The sequence below is a fragment of the Dermochelys coriacea genome, chromosome 2, assembly GCF_009764565.3.
Source record: "Dermochelys coriacea isolate rDerCor1 chromosome 2, rDerCor1.pri.v4, whole genome shotgun sequence".
NCBI lineage: Eukaryota > Metazoa > Chordata > Testudines > Dermochelyidae > Dermochelys > Dermochelys coriacea.
In genome coordinates, this window is record NC_050069.1 from 214,926,466 (window position 1) to 214,947,027 (window position 20,562).

At 42.2% G+C, this 20,562-nt stretch overlaps 1 protein-coding gene across 3 annotated transcripts in view; it reads right to left on the bottom strand.

Moving 5' to 3' along the window:
* The window catches only part of LRRC72 (leucine rich repeat containing 72), a 48,916-nt gene that overhangs the window by 17,267 nt on the left and 11,087 nt on the right, over window positions 1-20,562 (bottom strand). For all 3 annotated transcript variants that reach the window (XM_038390796.2, XM_038390797.2, XM_038390795.2), the window contains 3 exons: window positions 14,859-14,928; window positions 12,254-12,335; window positions 9,267-9,380 (listed from right to left, as the gene is read on the bottom strand). In XM_038390796.2, coding sequence (XP_038246724.1) covers window positions 9,267-9,380; window positions 12,254-12,335; window positions 14,859-14,928 — 266 coding nt within the window. The remainder of the gene's footprint in view (window positions 1-9,266; window positions 9,381-12,253; window positions 12,336-14,858; window positions 14,929-20,562) is intronic.

Consider the following 20,562-nt stretch of genomic DNA (forward strand, 5'->3'; position numbering starts at 1 on the left):
ATACACGCAGTTGTATCCAAACTACCCTGAAGTATCACCCAGATACCCCTGAAGTACATGTCTCAGGGCAAATAGATGCCAAGCTAGCTAGCTCACCTGAGGAGGCGTGGATAGGTGCTCAGGTAAGCAGATACATGCCCGGATGAGCAGTGGCCCAGCCCCATACCAGCTCACTTAGCACTGTGGATGTGGTGAAGGAGTGGGTACGAGATCTCAAGTTTCAAGAACCCTCCACTCCAACAATTCACAGTACACATATCTTCCTGCTCTTCAATCTATAAAGTTCTCACTCCCCCTGCATACAACAGAAGTAGCATGCTGCAGTGTCCAAAGCTTACTAGCATTCTATTTCAGTGTCCACAGTTCAGTATCACAGCTGAAAATGGCAATAGTTCAATGATTGCCTGTAAGCAAGGAACACTCTCCTGACCCTTCTGCCTATGCTCAGTATGGCGTTTGTAAACCCCATTACATCCTGTCCCTTTTTTTTACTTTTCTTTTTTTCATACACAACAAGGTAGGAAAACTGTCAGTACAGTAAGTTCACGAAGGCATTCAGTATTGTATTCACTCTTACTGTATTGCATTGTAATGCACGGTAAATAGGTACATTGTAATGTAATCACATATGCATTTACTTTTCACTGCAATGTTGTGTACAGAAATGAACAAGCAATTGAGTGCACTACAGAATCCTATCATTTCCCTGATGTACATCATAAAATAACATCAAGGACAGAATGTCAAGTTCTGCTACAAGTTCTCATTTGATTCCCCATTCTGTCATTGATCTTACTGCATTTGTGATTTTGGGAAAAATGCAATACTTAATTTACATATGTACCTTTCAGAATTAAGGTCATTTAACTGCCTAGCAGTGTAGGGAAAATTCAATCCATAATTTATGGAAGATGAATGCATTAAAAAAGCTGAGACAAGGTGGGTGAGATAATATCCTTCATTGGACCAGCTTCTGTTGGTGAGAGAGAAAAGCTTTTGAGCTTACACAGCTCTTCTTCAGGTTTGGGAAACTTACTCAGGGCAGGTCTGCACTTAAAACAGTACCGCTTTACCAGTGATTCAGTGAAGACACTACTACATTAATGGAAGAGCTTCTCCCATTGGAGGAGTTAATCCACGTCCAGAACAGACAGTAGCTATCTCAGCAGAAGTCCTCCCATCGACAGAGCACTGTCTACACCAGGAACTAGGTCAGTATAACTGCATAGCTTAGGGGTGTGGATTTTTCACACCCCTGAGTGACATAGTTATACTGATATAAGTTTATAGTGTAGACCTAGCCTCAGAGTGACACAACTAAATACAAGATGGAACAGATTGTTTAGCATAAGCATAACACATATTTCAAGGGACCATTCAAGGTGAAATGACCCATTAACACCTCACCATTCATAGGGAGGAAAGGGGGGGGAAAGCTAGTCGCCAAGACAAACAAGTTTGTTTACATTTACAGGAGATAATGCTGCCCGCTTCCTATTTACAATATCACCTGAAAGTGAGAACAGGTGTAATCCATGGCACTTTTGTAGTCGGCATTGCAAGGTATTTACATGCCAGATATGCTAAACATTCATATGCCCTTTCATGCTTTGACTACCATTCCAGAAGACATGATTCCATGCTGAGGACGCTCGTTTAAAAAAATGTGTTAATTAAATTTGCTACTGAATTCCTTGAGAGAGAATTGTAAGTCCCCTGTTCTGTTTTACCTGCATTCTACCACATATTTCATGTTATAGCAGTCTCGAATGATGACCAAGCACATGTCGTTGATTTTAAAAACACTTTCACTGGAGATCTGACAAAACGCAAAGAAGATACCAATGTGAGATTTCTAAAGATAGCTACAGCACTCGACCCAAGGTTTAAGAATCTAAAGTGCCATCCAAAATTTGAGAGGGACAAGGTGTGGAGCATGCTTTCAGAAGTCTTAAAAGAGCAACGCTCCGATGCAGAAACTACAGAACCTGAACCACCAAAAAGGAAAATCAACCTTCTGCTGGTGGCATCTAAGATAATGAAAATGAACATGCATCAGTACACATTCCTTTGGATTGTTATTGAGCAGAATCCATCATCAGCATAGATGCATCTCCCTGGAATGGTGGCTGAAGCATGAAGGGACATATGAATCTTTAGTGCATCTGGCCTGTAAATATTTTGCAACGCCAGCTACAACAGTGCCATGTGAATGCCTGTTCTCACTTTCAGGTAACATTGTAAACAAGAAGCGGGCAGCATTTTCTTCTGGAAATGTAAACAAGCTTGTTTGTCTGAGCGATTGGCTGAACAAGAAGTAGGACTGAGTGGACTTGCAGGCTCTAAAATTTTACATTGTTTTATTTTTGAATGCAGGTTTTTTGATATAATTCTACATTTGAAAGTTCAACTTTCATGATAAAGAGACTGTACTACAGTACTTGTATTAGGTGAATTGAAAAATACTATTTCTTTTGTTTTTATACAGTTCAATTTACTTGTAATCAAAAATAAATATAAAGTGAGTACTGTACACTTTGTATTCTGTGTTGTAATTGAAATCAATATATTTTAAAATGTAGAAAATACCCAAAAATATTTAAATAAATGGTATTCTGTTGTTGTTTAACAATCAATTAATCGCGATTAATTTTTTTAATTGCTTGACAGCCCTAGTGGAAACCCAATCAATCACAGTCCCCTCCAGCCTCAACCATAGTAAAACCTGTAACTATGGGTTTCATACAGATGTGCAATGTCACAAGCACAAACACAGCAAAAGCCCCAGCCAGATAAAATAAAAACACGTAAAAAGCACTTGTGGTCTGTACCTAGTGTGACAGGGTCAGGCCAGATGGCTACAGGCGAATGATAGAAGGCAGATATATTAGCCCCAGGTTAAGTAGGTCCCTTTTCCCTGGGTAAGGTAACAGAAAAGGTTCCAGAACAATCAGGAACTTTCTGGAAACAATTAAGGCAGACCGGCTGATAAGGACACCTGCAGCCAATCAAGAAGCTGCCAGAATCAATCAAGGCAGGCTAATCAGGGCACCTGGGTTTAAAAAGGAGCTCACTTCAGTTTGTGGTGTGCCTGCAAGGAACTGGGAGCAAGAGGCGCAAGAAGCTGAGAGTGAGAAGGTGTATTACTGGAAGACTGAGAAGTACAAGCATTATCAGACATCAGGAGGGAGGTCCTGTGGTGAGAATAAAGAAGGTGTTGGAAGGAGGCCATGGGGAAGTAGCCTAGAGAGTTGTGGCTGTCACGCAACTGTTACAGGAGCCAGCTGCAATCCACAGGGCCCTGGGCTGGAATCCCTCCACCCCCTCAACTCCCTGCTTGATACCTGAGGAGTTGAACTGGACTGTGGGTTCCACCAGAGAGGAAGGTCTCTGGCCTGTTCCCCGATCCACTAGGTGAATCAGCAGAGACTGCGGGGATTGTTCTTCTTCCTTTCCCTATGCTGGCCAGTGATGAGGCTAACTGGGGCAGATTTGAGCCACGAAAGTGGCCAAACTGAGGGCTGCCGTGAACGTCTGAGGCAAGCAAATCCACTAATAAGCGCAGGACCCACCAAGGCAGAGGAGGAACTATGTCACACTAGGTTGGCATGTAACATCATGCAAGGTTAAATTAGTTTTACGAAAGGTGGCCCGCAGCAGCAGCACAAGTGAGATGTCATCTTCTGTCTGGCATCCAGATTTGTAGGATTTGTAGGCAACTCCAACTAGCCTTGAGCCTACCAAACGCTGCAGCTGCTGAACTTGAACTTGAATTCCTTTTTTTTAGGGCCACTGACATCAGGGTATGGTTTCATCAGCCATAGCAGGAGTGGGTGTGCAAAATAATAGTTGGCACAAATACCCCATTCATAACATTCCCTCCTTTCCCCTTCAGGTACAAGCCAGATCTCCTCAGCCTAATGTCATTAACGTTTCCTGAACTTCTCATGTTTGTATTGAAGAACTTGCCTCTCTGGTCCACCAAGCCTTGCATAAGAGTGGAATATTATCCTCTGCAATTCTCATACCCATTTGCCCCTTCTGGTGGGTGAACTATGAGCACGAGTGCCATTGATGGCCCCAGCACAGAATGGGAACTCCATCCTCTGAAAACTAGCTATTATTTCAGGCAGGTTTCTTAGGCCAACCACCAGAGGTAAAAGACAGTGTTAATGGCCTCACAAATCTCAACTACCATGAATCCAACAGTTAAGTTTCCAATTCCAAAGTGATTTGCTAGAGACTTGTAGCTGTCTGGATAGGGCAATTGTGACATACTTTTAAATCACTATGGCTCCCTCAATTGAGTGTTCTGGTGCTGGAGGGTTGGTGCAAGCACCTCACATAGCTCTATGAAGGTCTGTTTCCTCATGCAGAAGACCTGGAGCCACTGCTGGTTGTTCCAAGTCTGCAAAACGATGTGATCCAATCACAACATGTGAGTTCTCCTATACCAGAAGTGACAATAAACCAAAGGGTATTCCGTGGCACCGCAACTTTCATCAGATCTGTCCAGCCTGCCACAAATGAACTGCCCTCATTCCTCATGGCCTGCTGTTTTCAGTGACTCAGAAAATGCTGTCAAAAGGCTATTCAGTGTCTTGGTGAGTGCCTATCTCACAAACATTTTTCTTGAAATAAGGAGCAAAAGTAGGGCCAGCTCATCCAATGGATCCATGACTTCCATTCAGTTCTTCAAGGATAGAAGGGAGGGGCCACATAATCTGGAAGTGCCATCGGCACATATGTGAAGGAGGGGAAAAGTGTTTTCTGTGAAGGGGCCCAGGAAAATACTATATTCCAGTCCAAAAACACACCACAAATCAGTTCTTAGAGTGCCTCTGTATGTCACAAAGAACCCTGGGATATGAACCCTGAAATGGTAGTGCTAAACTCCTGTATCTAGAGCAGCAGTATGAATGCAGGTAAATACTGTTGTACAATGTCCAGCACAGCAAATGTGGACTCTCGGAGCAGAGTTGCCTGGCTCACGCCTGCATGAATAAAATCTAGCACTGAGGTATGCACATCCTGTAGACCAGGGGTCAGCAACCTTTCGGAAGTGGTGCACTGAGTCTTTATTTATTCACTCTAATTTAAGGTTTCGCATGCCAGTAATACATTTTAATGATTTTAGAAGGTATCTTTCTATAAGTCTAGAATATATAACTAAACTATTGTTATATGTAAAGGAAATAAGGTTTTCAAAATGTTTAAGAAGCTTCATTTAAAATTAAATTAAAATGCAGATCTTATCAGTTTAGTGTGATTCTTGACCTTGCTTTTCCTTGCTGAGTTTTCCAATGTCTGGCTTGTATTTGAATACTTTAAGCTGCACACAGGCTTCTGAGTGATCAGTTGTTAACTGGCTCTGAGAGGGACAGAGGACAGATTTCATGTCTGAAAATACCTGTTTACACAGGTAAGTGGATCCAAATGCTGAAAGCATTGCAAACACAATTTTCTTCAAACAGTTAAATTTCACTGGCACGGACATCCAGCAGGTCAGGACATCCACGATCTCTCTCGGTAGCTTCAAGTGCACTCCGCAGATCTCCAAACTTTGATGCCCACAATTCTGAGCTTTTTAACTGAATGAGCTGCATTTCAAAATCTTCAACACCCATCCACTGAAATACAGACAAATCCAAGTCACTTTTTTTGAACTTTTCAGGTTTAATTAGAAAGAAAGCATTGGGCTAAATCGCTTGAAATCTTGAAATCTGACGCAAATTCTGATTCCAGTTCTTGCATGTACATTCTAATCTCAATGTCAAATGCAGTGCGCTGTTCCATGTGGCGTGATAGTGATGTAAGCAGCAAATCAGGACTTAAAAATATCCCAGTACAGTGGTGCTGGAACAATTTTTAAGGTGGGGGTGCTGAGCTGTGCCCCCTCTTGCCCCTCACTGCCCCAAGCTGGGGCCAGTGGGCCACAGCTGAGGACAGCTGCAGAGCCCCGGGGAGGCAGCCAGGACTCCAGGCTGGCCGCAGAGCCCCCCAGACCGGTGGCCGGGACCTGGGGCCAGCAGCGGGCTGAGCAGAGTCGGCGGGCAGTACCCCAGGTTGGCAGCAGAACCCCCAGGACCGGTGGCCGGGACCCGGGCAGTGTGAATGCCACTGAAAATCAGCTCATGTGCCAAAGGTGCCATAGGTTGCCTACCCTGGTGTAGACATATACCTAAGGCTGAAACAACTACTGTGGATTATGCAAGTTCAGTGGTTATGGAGAGAAAGGTGGAAAGAGGGATAAACTATTGAGGCAAACAGTTTAGTGAGATTCATAAAGGATTATTCACTTAACTGAATAAACACAGAATCTGCCGATCTTCTACACAGGTTAAAAAGTTATAAGATGTCAATCCTTCTTCTTCAGGGCATAAAGCAATTGCCAGACAGGATTGGTGACGAGCCACTCTCTTATGTTATGGAAAGATGCTACTGGCCAGCTGTGTTTTGGGGGCCCACAGATATAGACAGGATATGAGAATGGATATTTGGTCTTTTCCATGCTGGAAATGACTATGTTTATAATATTTTGTGGTGGGGGAGTGCTGTAAAATATCTGCATTCTTCTTATGCTTCTGGTAAGGTGATTTTTAGATCAAAATTATCATTTTTAATCATTGCATTTAATTGTATTAGGAGACCCACAAGATGGCAGTAATAGAAAGAGTTCCATTCTTACTGCTGCAGAGTTCAGTCAGTACATTCTAAAACACTATATATAGCTCATAAGCCAACACTAGTGAATAAAATGAATGCTACTGTTTGGGAAAGATAGGACTTTAGGAAGGGAATCCAAGAAGCACCTAAGCCTTAGGAAAATTTGGTTTAGTTTTGGATTTGATGTAATATCATTTTGGAATGGAGTGGGGCTTCAGAAAGGGAGATTTTCAAAGGCACAAATGACAGCTAAGTACCTAATTCCCATTTACGAAAGACACTAAGGCACCTCCCTCACCACCCAGGCACCAATGTGGTCCCTCTGGTTCCTGTAATCTTGCTTGAGAACAGCTGGACTATTTTGTTGCCAGTTCCAAAAATAAATCTTTCTAGGTGCTCTGTCCATCAGCATGGTATCATTGTATAAGAGATTTAGGTTCAGTTCCTTGGCTCCACCACACAGTTTTGGTGTGGCCATAGGCTTGTCTATCTTGTTCATTTAGAATTTAGCACAATGGGAAACTTATCCTGGCTGGAGCCTATAGGCACTATCATGATTCAAATATAGAAAAGAAGAAGAACCACCTAGTTAGAAGTAGCAGCTGGGTACTGTTGAGGACTCATATTTATGGAACTTGTTGTTTCTTTCTGTTTGCAAGAACCTGAGTCTGGTGATCTTCTGGCACAGTGAAAGGTGCATTTATTAAGTCAGTCTTTTTCACTGAGTTCAAGCCAGATTGTGGCTGGCCCTGGCACAGCAGAACACTGGAGGGAACACAAAGAGTTTGTATGCCAAAAAGATGGGGTGGAGATGAACTGAAGCCATTACCATGCCCTCCACTGCACATGTTGCATCCCCTGAAAGGGTGCACTGGCAAGAAAGCCAGCCTCAGGAGGTACAGTTTTTCCATGAACTCCTGCTGCAGCAGTGCAGCTGCATACCATGTCCAAAGTAGGGCAGTGTCTAAAAGGTAAAAACGAGCCTTAAAGGAGGGATTTAGGATACTTTGGCAACTGATGTAGCTTTTGGGATGAACAATAACGGTTTATTGGGCTGCTCAAATAATAATCCCCACATGGGTGCTTAATATTAAATTGATGTTATATGTCCAGATGTTACATGAAGGGTGCTGAGTAAATTTTATTTTTAATTGGACTATCCAAAAATAAAAGAGAACCATCTAGCAATAATAGGTATCTTCTCATTCCTAAAGTAATCTTTATTTCATACGAAGAATATTTCATAAAGGATAGCTACAGAATCTGGCTAATTCACACTGAGGACTGGTAGACACAATTCAAATTTCTGAACGCTGCAAATTAGCAAGTAAGCAAACCGATATTATTTATGACGTAAGGATACTGCTTAAAAATGTACTCTTGTTCATTTATTTGACAGTCATTTGCTTCTAATGTGATAATGAAAGGTAGTATACTGTATTTCATTAAAATAATAGTCTTCATAATGTGAGACCTCATTATCACCTTAATATAAATTCTTGACTTGTATGGGTTATAAAGTGCAGTGAGTATATACTGTATAGTGCAATAATATTTTCCCCTATAAAATGGACTCTTTTCCTGTATCCATAAACGAGAATAAAATTTCGTATCAGAGCAAGTTGTAGTGTTCTATCTTTTATTTTTATTTGCTAGTGGTTGGACCAATGGGAACTACATTACCATGTCATTATGACTGATGTATGCATCATTTCAGCATTAGAACGCTGCTTTGAATTCTTGCTATTACTGTTTGTTTCACAATACTGTGAAGCACACTGTTTGTGCTTGTTGAAACTCCCTGTAAATTGCTTTCGGTGTAACACTAAATCCAACTGACAGCACCACTGAGAAATGGGATGTCTGTCCAAATTTTGTCTAATCATTTCAAACAACTTCATTTTTAGAGGTCTATTTTTAGATTTTACACATAATAGAATAACTTACAATAATTTGACTGGTATGTTGTCTTTATACCACTTGACTTGTTTTTCAGTTCTTGGCTCAGTTTCAGGTTCAATTTAAAAATGTACTTTTCAAACCATCTTTTTATTTCTTGCCATCAAACATCCAGCTTTTTGAATGCATAAGCTAGGGGTTGATGATATTATACACCTCCATTAATTATGCTACTAAGACATTAAATTAGTTTCCTGTTTCTTAAAGTTCTGAGAGCTTGGTATGATCTATGAGCATTTTCTTTAGGAAAGATGGAGAAAGACTGCTTATACTTTCATTTTCAATAGGTTAATAGCATATAATCCTACTTCCCTTGAGGCTACTTCACACAGTACAACTTAGTGGCGCCAGCACTGTCTTGTTCATGGTAATTTGAAATTTCAGAGACTACGGTTATTTCATTTACCACTTACTCCACACAGTATATCAAAATGCCTACACTAGTTAAAACAGATATTGGTATGCTTAATTTAAAAAAATATTACTGTATGTGAGAATCCATTTACTCTGAAGAAAAGAGGAGGAAAATATCTTGGACATCTGAATGATTTAGTTCTATTCCTACTTACAAAAATGTCTGTTTTCCCCTAATTTCCAATGTTACTGATTGCAGCTATGCATAATAGAAAGTAACACATTACTTAGGGTCTGCAGACTTATCATTCCCTTTAGTTCCTTCACTGTTGTGTCAAGGTTTTTCAGCTGGTTGTTGTGAAGCAACAAGATCTGCAATTCACGCAAATGTTTCAGAGCACCTGGAACAAAATGTATTATAATAAATTATTCTCGCCATAACTGATTACCTTGACTTGCTTATTTGTTTTGCTATGCTACACATTTAGTTTGCCATCCTAATTATTCATCCACTCCCACCACTACATACAACACTTCTCACGCTCACTACACTCATCCTCTGTTTCAGCAACTCTACTTCTTGTTTTTCCTCCTTCTCTACCTCATCCCAGAAATTTTGCATCCCTTATTTCCTCTTTTCTATTCACAGCATTTGCATCTTCATCTCTTTCTTTCCCATCCCTGCTCACCTACTTCTCTCCCTCACCCTCACCTTCAAAAATCTACGTCCAACCTCTACTGCCTCCTTCTTCCCCTGATAGCCACATCAATCTTGGATCATCTATCATCCCCATCCTATCATACCGGTTTCACCCTTCCCCATTACCACCTCTGCCTCACAGGCTCCATATTAACCAATTTCAACTCAATTCCCTCTGCAACATTAGCTCCACCTCAAATAATCTTAATCTTAAAAAAAAAAGTCACCACCAGTCACCCACTTGCCTACTCAGACTATGTCACTCCCCTCACTAGGGTTGCCAGATGTCCAATTTTTTATTGGTACACCCGTTCGAAAAGGGACCCGGGTGGCTCTGGGCAGCATGGCTGACCGAGCCATTAAAAGTGTGGTTGGTGCAGGGCTGGAAGGCTCCCTATTTGGCTCTGCACAGCTCCCAGAAGCGGCGACATGTCCCTCAGCTCCTAGGTGGAGGCGCGGCCAGGTGGCTCTGTGCGCTGCCCCCTCCCCGAGCACCGGCTCCACAGCTCCCATTGACTGGGAACTGCAGCCAATGGGAGCTGCGGGGGCGGCGCCTGTCAGCGGAGGCAGAGCACAGAGCCACCTGGCCATGCCTCTGCCTAGGACAGGGGTAGGCAACCTATGGCACACGTGCCAAAGGCGGCACGTGAGCTGATTTTCAGTGGCACTCACACTGCCCGGGTCCTGGCCACTGTCCGGGAGGCTCTGCATTTTAATTTAATTTTGAATGAAGCTTCTTAAATATTTTAAAAACCTTATTTACTTTACATACAACAATAGTTTAGTTATATATTATAGATTTATAGAAAGAGACCTTCAAAAAATGTTAAATTAGAGTGAATAAATGAAGACTCAGCACACCACTTCTGAAAGGTTGCCGACCCCTGGCCTAGGGGCTGGACTAGGGAGCCGCCCAGATCCTGTACCTCCTCCTGCACTCCAACCCCCTGCCCCAGCTCAGAACCCCCTCCTGCACTCCAAACCCCTTGGCCCCAGCCTGGAGCCCCCTCCTGTACCCCAAACCTCTCATCCCCGGCCCCATCCCTGAGCCCGAACCCCCAGCAACCTTACCCCTCACCCATTTTGTTTTGCCAGTGAAGGCAGCTTTGCTGTTTCTTTCTCCCACATCTTATTACCTTCCTCCATACTGCCCCCTATGCTTGGAACAACCTCCCATTCCCTTCTTAAAGATTCACATTTCCCATAAGTCCCACAAATACTAACCAATATCATTTAACTTCCTTCTCTAATCTAACATTATATAAAGCGAGATATAAAATATTAACATATACAATTTTTTTAAATACTAAGGGACAGATTCTGTGACAAAATGAAATAAAAGTCCTTGAGAGATAAAGATGGAGCTTCACAAGAAGACAGTTTTGCAGAGTAACTTCACAGAGTACAAGTGTACTTTAAATGTAAGTGACAATTATACTGGTAGGGAAATTGCAGAGCCTTTGCGGACATACTACATATGGGACAATGTATTATTTTACTATCCTTTCGTTTCATGGTATGTCTGTCAGCCTTGCTAATCAGTTTACTATCATATACATTTATATGGTTTCCAAAAGGTACTTTTAATTAATTATGAATTGTCTGACCAGCAAATCTTGCATATTCATTTGAATAAGAGAACTTGCCACACTAGATCAGAAATATATTTCAACGGCATGACTTTTTCTACCAAAATGGTGTACTATGCTTCCAGAATCAATATATTTTCAGTTCACTTTTAACAAAAAATATAAATAAAATCTTACTAAATTAGTATTGTTTATTTCAACCTACTTGTCAGCAAGTGGTCTCCTCCAAGCACCCCCTGTGGCCTCAGGGCAGCTCTGCAAGCAGCCCCTCACCTCAGTTTCCAATCTTGGTTCCTCAATAAACTCAAAAAGAGTCTTTTACAAATCTAATAACAACAGCCCTCTTCAGGGTCTGGTTTAACTTAAAATTCAAAAAATAAACACAAAAGTCTTCCTTCAGCCTTAAGTTGGGCACAGCCCACAAACTCCCCTGATGCCGTGTCGTGCCTAGTCTTGCCTCGTCTCAGACCAGGCCACCTTCCCTCTATTGCTCTGCTGCCCATTATAGGGGAATCAGCTCCTATATCCATATCCCATATCCAGCTGGTTCTATTTAAATCCCATACATCATCCCAGGTGTGGCAGGGAGGACTAATTATATGGGGTTGGCCAGCTCCATGCCTCTAGCCCTTACAGGGCAAGACACCCCACTACACTACTGTTTACATTTTAAAATAGCCAATTAATAACAACAGTAAGGGACAAATTTATCCCTAACTGAAGTAGATACAATGAAACTGTACCAATTTACATCATGGCTGAATCTGACCCTAAATATCGCTATATAACCACTCAAGTGTAATGTAATAAATCATGTTCCTAAAACTCATTTTTGTGTATGATGTTACAAACTGCGGGATGTTATTTTCAGCTACTATCAGTCAGTCACTGACTACAGACCACCTAAATCAAACTCGCTTAGCTTACTGATACATAGAAAAAAACTTCACATTTTTGCTCTAAAGTTTGAAATGTAAGGCATTACCTGCTATATCTATGAGCTCATTATTGTTGAGGTAGAGTTCTGTTAAGCAATAATTATTGATCAAGAATGTTAGCTTCTGGATCTGAAATATGAGAATTAGGGAAACAGGTATTTGTCAGTCTAATTTTAATTTTGGAGAACTATATATTAATATATTGTGTATTTTTAAAGAAGTATTTGTTCCTGTTTCAGTGAAAATGGTCCCTTGTTTTAGGACTTCTTTGAGAGCTGAAAACTTGTCAATAATATTCATTATGTGTGATAAATATATAGAATAACCTTATAGAAAATCCTTATAGAACCTTCAGACTCAGTGATTTAGATTTTGTATTTTGGAACACATTTTCACTGAAAATTACTGGTGTTCAATTAAACTTCCTTAGCTATCGGGAAGTTTTGTTCAGCTGAAATACTCATATTTTGAGAAGAATCTCCTCTCATAATACATAACATTTCTGTGTTGATTTAAGAATATTCTCAAAGGTAATATCCTTAGAATAAACCCAACATCCAAATTAAAAATTACACCAGCACCAACTGATCTGAGGGAGCATGTATTTGTTCCTGAAAACATTCAAAGTTTAGTTAGGCTTCCAAACCCACAGATTATAATTGTAGTGAAACCTGTATGTATAGCAACCTCGAGGGTCATCTGTTTTATCCTCTGAAGAAATCTCAGCCTATGAGAATTCTTATTTTTTCCATATAAGTAGAGGTTTACTTAAATCACACAGAAATCACATATTTTTTGCGGGTTGGTCACAGTATAAAGAGCAAATTTGCTACTTATGCTGTAGCCAACTCATGAAAAATGTATGATTTCTCCACAGCATTTCTCAAACTGGGGGTCCTGACTCACAAGTCTATTGTAGGGGTGGCACAGTATTGCCACCCTTACTTCTGTACTACCTTCAGAGCTGGGTGGCCAAAGACAGGCAGTTGCTGGCCACCCAGCTCTGAAGGCAGAGTGGAAAGTGGCAGCTGCTGGCCGGGCATTCAGCTCTGAAGGCAGATTTGAGAGCGCTGGCTGCTGGGAGGGTGCCCAGCTCCAAAGGCAGCACCATCACCAGCAGCAGTGCAGAACTACGGGTAGCATGGTATGGTATTGCCATCCTTATTTCTCAGCTGCTGTTGGCAGTAGCACCCCTTCTTGTCAACTGTTGAGAATAGCCCACTTCCATCTTAATTGAATTGCCTCATTAACACTGACCCCCCCATTTGGTAAGGCAACTCCCATCTTTTCATGTGTTGTGTATTTACACCTGCCTCTATATTTTACACTCTATGCATCTGATGAAGTGGGTTTTAGCCCACGAAAGCTTATACCTAAATAAATGTGTTAGTCTCTAAGGTGCCACAAGGACTCCTCATTGTTTTTAATTTAGTCTTTGTTACTGTTTAGGTTTGAAGATGGGGAATATGGACAAATGAGTGTGATTTTTGTCTTGTTGATCAGCAGGTTCAATTTTGCTTGGTCATCAAGAAGCCCTATCTTCTCACACTTCATGTCCTTGTACAGTAATGCCATGAACTAGTTCAGCTCATTTATGTCTCCATAATTAAAAGAGTTTTTCAACATTTGAATAACTACAAGTCTTTCAACAGAGTTGACATGAGATGCTTTATAATTAATGTTGGCTTGAGGCAGCAGAAATCCATGCACTCCTAAGTTATGTGGAATGTATACTAATTTTTCTGTTCTTCACAAAACTGCATACTTCTCTTAGCAAGTACTGCTGCACACAGATACCTCAGATACTGAGCACATTCAGAAATCATGTGAACTACAGAACAGTAACTTATAAAAAGTTTAAATGTTTTAAACTACTATAGGTTACCAATTTTTCAGTGCAAATCTATAACTATTTTCATTTTTTTAAAGATCAGTGAATAAATGTGCAGATTTGCATTTGATAAGGGCAGAGAAGGGCATGACCTGGTTTTGTTGCCAATTAGCTGATTTTTTAAATATTTTGGTTTTGGGTGTTACACTTTGCATTTATATCAGACCTTCCGTCTGAGGGTCCTGACTACTTTACAACATTGCCTCAAAGCCCATAGGGGATACACTAAGTAGTATAATCTTCATTATACCACCCTAGGGCGCTGGGTGTAAGGCATATATCCACAAAAGTAGTTAAGCACCTAAACCTCAGACTTAGGTGCCTAAAGCTCGGGTTTACGTGACTAAAACCCAGTTTTGCCTCCACTTCAAGCCACAAAGCTCCCACAGTACACTGTAGGTACCTAAACTCACCTAGCATCTACATTTTCAGGGTAAAAGTTCCCTAGGTGAAGAAATTTCTGCCTCTAGGCACACTCACCACTTCCTCCCTTTAAGCATCCAGATGCCTGTCTTCCATCTAAGCCCCAGAGTAATTCATGAATCAGGAAAATAAAGGCAGTCAGGGAAAGACAGACTTAAGTCGCATGCGGGTCATGATCTGGTAGATGGCCTCTGAGCATACCTACTGGAGCAGGTCTCATTCAAAATCCAGGAGGAGAACGTGGTGATGGTGGTGTTTTATAATAGCAAAAGTTTTAGGTAGTAATAAAAACTTATTTTAGATACCAGTATTCATATTTTAACAAAATGTCTTATTACCTTATTGTTGTTAAGCCACAAATACCTTAAGATCTGAAATCGTGACAGATTAGGTACTTCTTTTAGTCCGCTGAGAAGAAAAAAAAAGTTGTCCAACTTCAATATTTATTTTTACTCTGTAAATATAATTTAATCTTCAGTCAAATTATACTATACAAATATTATAAAGCAACAATTTTACAGAGCCTTTAACAGAAAAAGACATACAGAATAATATGACAGTGGTAGTGTAGTTATGATCAGTGCTTGGGAGTGCAACCAACCAAAGTAGTAGAAGTAGTAAAGAAAACTCGTTTGTAAAGAAAATAAAATCTTAATTTTTTCTAAATTGAATTCATTTCTCTGAAGAAAAAACTAATTTAAAAAAATTATTATTACAGCAAGAATCCCAGCTGCTTTGCTTTTCCCAGAAATACTGCTTATGACACATGAGAATTCTTCTATTTGGGAGGACACCAAGCCAATGGGAAAATTGTTACTGAACGTGTGGCCTGGAGCCACCAGACATGGCTCTAAAGAGGAAAAGATGGAAAACTGAAACCCAATAAATGGATGGACATATTTCTGAGCAGACCTGATATTTCTAGTGTTAAATATTACTTCTCTAAACCAAATTCTCATTAAGAATTGGTGTTGTACTCAATAGGTCATGTAATTACCTGGGCTATGTAAACACGAGAAGGTTCCTCATCCTGTGCAGTAACTGAGGTTCTTCGAGATGTGTGTCCCTATGGGTGTCCACTTCTAGGTGTGGCAGCGCCCCTCCCCCCCCGTGCTTGGAATTGGAGATCTTCAGCTGCAGCACCTGTCAGACCGCACATGCGCAACCTCCCTGCCCCTGTCACACTGTGAATGGGGCGTATATATATCGCTGTGCATTCCGACCATCCCCAGTTCCTTCCCTGCTGCAGAGCATATGTTTTTGGCTCTGAAGCAGAGGGGAAGAGGTTGGGAAGTGGAGCACCCATAGGGACTCACATATCGAAGAACCTCAGTTACTGCACAGAGTAACATTCTCTTCTTCTTTAAGTGATGTCCCTATGGGTGCACCACTTGTAAGCAGCTAGCAAGGAGTGCCCCTAATTGGAAGGCTGGGTCTTTGGAGCAACTGTTGATGATAGGACCGTATGTCCTAGGTCCAGGAGAGTGCCTGCTGTGGCATCGTGCATAATAGCGTAGTAATTGGCAAACGTGTCTGTTGATGCCCATGTAGCTGCTTTGCAAATTTCAGCAATGGGGGCATTATTGAGAAAGCTTATTGAAGTGGATAATGAACATGTGGAATGTGTTCTGATTGTGGTAGGAGGCTGTCTTTTGTGGAGTTTGTAAGATAAATGTATACGTTGCAAGATCCACCTTGAAAGGTGTTGTTTAGATATGGCTGTGCCTCTGGATCTTTCAGTATTGGAGAGGAATAATCATGGTAGTTTTCAGAAAGGTTTAGTCCTGTCCAAGTAAAAAAATAATGCTTGTCTCACGTCTAGGGTGTGTAGAGCCGCCTCCAACGGATTACTGTGAGGCTTCGGGAATAAGCAAGGAAGGTGTATTGGTTGGCTGAGAGGGAAAGAAGTTGGAATCTTAGGTAGAAATCTTGGATGTGGGCATAATGTAACTTTATCCTTATAGAACAGTCTGTATGGTAGATATGCCATAAGGGCCGTGATTTCACCAACTTGTCGGGCAGAAGTGATGGCAACAAGGAAGGCCATTTTCACTGACAGATGAACATAAGAACAGGTTGGCATTGGTTCAAATGGGGGTTTAGTCAGAGAACTTAAGATGAGGATGAGGTCCCAGACAGGGATCAGGTCTTTTATGTGGGGATAAAGATTGTGCAGACACTTCAGAAAACATTTCGTAAGTGGATGTGTAAAAACATAATGACCATTTATGGGACAGTATAAAGTAGTGACTGCTGCCAAGTGTACCCGAATGGAGCTGGTGGATAATTCTGATTCTTTAAGGTGTAGCAAGTTGTCCAGGATAAGTGGTAGCAGAGCGCATGTTACGTCGACTTGGTGGAAGGTGCACCAGCATTGAAATCTAGTCCATTTGTGAACATAAGTTCATCTAGTTATGTTACACCTATTCAAAAGTATCTGTTTGACTGCATCCGAACAGGTTATTTCTGAATCCCAGAACCATGGAGGAGCCAGCCTTTGAGATGCAGCTTCTGTGGATTGGGATGGAAAATGCATCCTATGTCCTGTGAAAGAAGCCACAGTGTTAGATGGAGAGAGATTGTCTGGCATACCGTCATGTGGAGAAGGTAAGCTGTGGCCATGTTGGAGTTATTAGTATGACATGAGTTTGATCCTCCTGTATCTTGCAAAGTATTTGAAATAGGAGGGGGAAGGGAGGGAAGGCATAAAGGAAAGGCATCTCATGTTCTGAGAAAGGCACCTCCGAGAGATCCATGTCCCAGTCCCACTCTGGAACAGAATTGATGGCAGCCGGCATTGTGCTATGTGGCAAAAAGATCTACGGTGGGGAATCCCCATCGGTTGAAGACTGGCTGAAGTGCTTACATATCCAGTTCCCACTCGTGATCATGGGAGAACCTCCTGCTCAATATGTCCATGGTGGTGTTCCGGTGTCCCAAAAGGTATGCTGCTAAAATGATGATGTTGTGTTAGATACACGAGTTCCACAATTTGAGTGCCTCTGACCATAAAGACTGAAACCTCAATCCACCCTGCCTATTGAAGTAATACATCCAGGCGAGATAGTCCATCATGACTCTGATGGTATGAGTGGCGGGAGGAAACATTGGCAGGCATTACAGACCGCTCGTAGTTCTAGGAGATTGATGTGTAGGGTGAATTCGGATTAACGACCATCTTCCCTGCACTTTGTGATCACGGAGATGCGCTCCTCAACTGATTAGGGAGGCATCAGTTGTTAGGATCACAGTCAGTGGTGGTTGGAGGAAAGGAACTCCAACAAAGGCATTGTTAGGCTGTGTCCAATAAAGTATGAGTCCTTGACTCTCATCAGCATGGATAAAAGTTTGTGGATGCTGTGTTTGTGGGGGAGATATATTGTATAGAGGCATGCCTGAAGACATCAAATGTGTAGTCTTGCATGACTGATCACGGAAGTGGCTGCTGCCATGTGGCCTAGAAGTTGGAGGCACATTCTGGCAGAGATCTGGGGGCAAATCTGTGCACTGGATACCATACACGAGAATCTGTGAGGTGGTAGGAAGGCTCTGGCTTGTATGGCATCCAACTGTGTCCCAATTAATTCCAGTTGTTGTATTGCATTTGTGACGTTCCCCTGGTGTTATCTGGACTGGTGATCTGCTAGGTCACTCCAATCCTTGACTTTGGGAGCCAGCCTTACCCTGCTCTGCTGTGAGAACCCCCACTCCTGGGCTGTTCATGCACAGCCTCTGGCATGTAAGCAGCTCCTTGGATTGTGCAACCAAAGTGACACTAGCCAATATCTCCAATCCCAGACACAACCCTAGGAACCTCCATCTTGCAGTTTCCAGTTATGTCTGCTGGACGCTGCAAGCTTATATGAGTTTGTCAATTTAACAAAGAAATTGATATGTACCAGGCTTGTTATCCCCAGGGGAGTCTCTGACATGCTTCAAACCAAACGCACTGCTTCAGGTAGAATAAACAAATAAATTTATTAACTACAAAGATAGATTTTAAGTGATAGGCAAAAAAGTCAGAGTAGTTACCAAAAGAAAAGAAAATATAAGCACGCAGTCTAAACTCTCAACCCTATTAGACTGGGAAACATCTAGATTAAGCAGCTTTTCTCACCCCACAACTCCTTGTTTCCTTAGGTAGGCAGTGACTCCTGCAAGAATCTTGGCGAACAACCGAGGTGCTGACCATGGACAGTCCAAAAGGCAGTACCTTGTTGGTAGTGGTCATCACCCATGACAAATCAGAGAAATCCCCTTGGGCAGGATGTATTGTAATATGAAAGTATGCATCTTGGAGGTCGAAGGCTGAAAAACAGTCTGCCTGTTCCAGTACTGCAATAGTAGTGGAGAGGGTAACCATCTTGAAGCATGCAGTTTGACTAACTTGTTTAGACTGTGGAGGTCCAGGATGGGTTGCCAGCCGCCAGATTTCTTCCAGATCAGGAAATAGTGGGAGTAGAAACCCTGCCCCATGTGCTGGTAAGGGATTGGTTCCATGGGTCCCCATTGCATAAGATGATTTATTTCTCCCCATAGAATGGAATCGTGAGAGGAGTCTCTGAAAAGGATGGGGAGAGGGGATGGTGGGGCCGGATAGTTAGGAAGGGGATGAAGTATCCTTCCTAGATAATCTCAAAAACCTACTTGTCCAAAGTGATGAGTCTCCAAGATGGGAAAAAATGAGCTGGTTAGTCACCACACTGGTGGAACGTTGAAGATGGTGGGAATGACTGGAAGAGGGGGAGGCTTCTTGGGGCCGCCACACCTTCAAAATTGTTGCTCCAGTGGGGGTGTCTGAGAGGTAGCCCCTTGAGGAGTGGGCTGTCTACATTTGGTAGGAGGCCTTTGTCTTCAGCGCTTGATGTCACAGTTTCGTTGAGGAATGTACTCCTGTGATTGGGACCATCTCTTTGGTGCTGGCATGTAAATTCTCTGAGAGCGGAATGTAGCTTGGGAGTCTTTAAGGGAGTGCAGAGAATCATCTGTGCACTCTGAGAATATTTTCTGACTCTCAAAAGGTAAGTCTACTACTGGTGGTTTGTAACTCCTTAGGAAAACCCAACAGGTGTAGCCATGATGCAGTCACGATGGATCAGGCAGTGGGTCTGCATAGTCTACCAAGACTCATAGGGTTGTACGGGCTAGGAAATGTCCTTCCAATATTAGGGACTGGAATTGCTCTTTCTTGGCCTCCAGTAGGTCATGGCAGAGTTCCTCCAATTTGGAGTAGTTTAAGTAATTATACTTAATCATGAGAGCTTCGTAGTTTGAGATTCTAAATTGGAGCATGGCTGATGAATACGCTTTGTGTCCAAATAAGTCTACGTGTTTCCACCTCTGTCTGGATAGCTAGAATGGGATTGGCATTGACAGCCTCTCTCTTGCACCACACTGACCACCTAAGAATTTGGGATGGGCACTAGAAATCCTGCATCCTCCACCGGAACATATTTTTTTCAGGTGCATTTGCAGGTCAGAGGGATGGATGCTGAGGTTTGCCAGAGCACTTTCGCGGGCTCAAGAAGAGCCTCATTGATTGGTAGTGTGATCTTGGAGGAACAAGATGTGTGGAGGATATCAAGCAGTTTATGCTGCTGGTCCTTGATTTCCTCCAAAGGAATCTGCAGGGAGTCTGCAATCTTTCAGAATAAGTCTTGAAAATGTCTGAAGTCATCAGCAGATGTAGGGGGTGGAGGAGGAAAAATGTAATGTCAGTGGAGCCTCCTGCTTCTGTTCCTCTTTCTGAACTTCCTCTTCACTTGGTATCGGCGGGGGTTCAACCAGCGGATGGCAAGAAACCGATGGAGAAGGGAGAGGTGTAGGTCTCCAGCTTTGCTCCCTGAGAGGGGGTCCTGAACTGTGCTCTATACAAGGCCCAAGGGTTCCAATATGGCCAGTGTGGAAGGAGTGTAACATGTGACTGCATCTCAAGTGATCCATGCCAAGATTGTGGACCAGATGTAGACTGTGGATAGTGAGGATGAGCAGGTCTGATTTGCCTCGTAGATGAGGGAACGATGAAGCCCTCCTCTTCTTCCT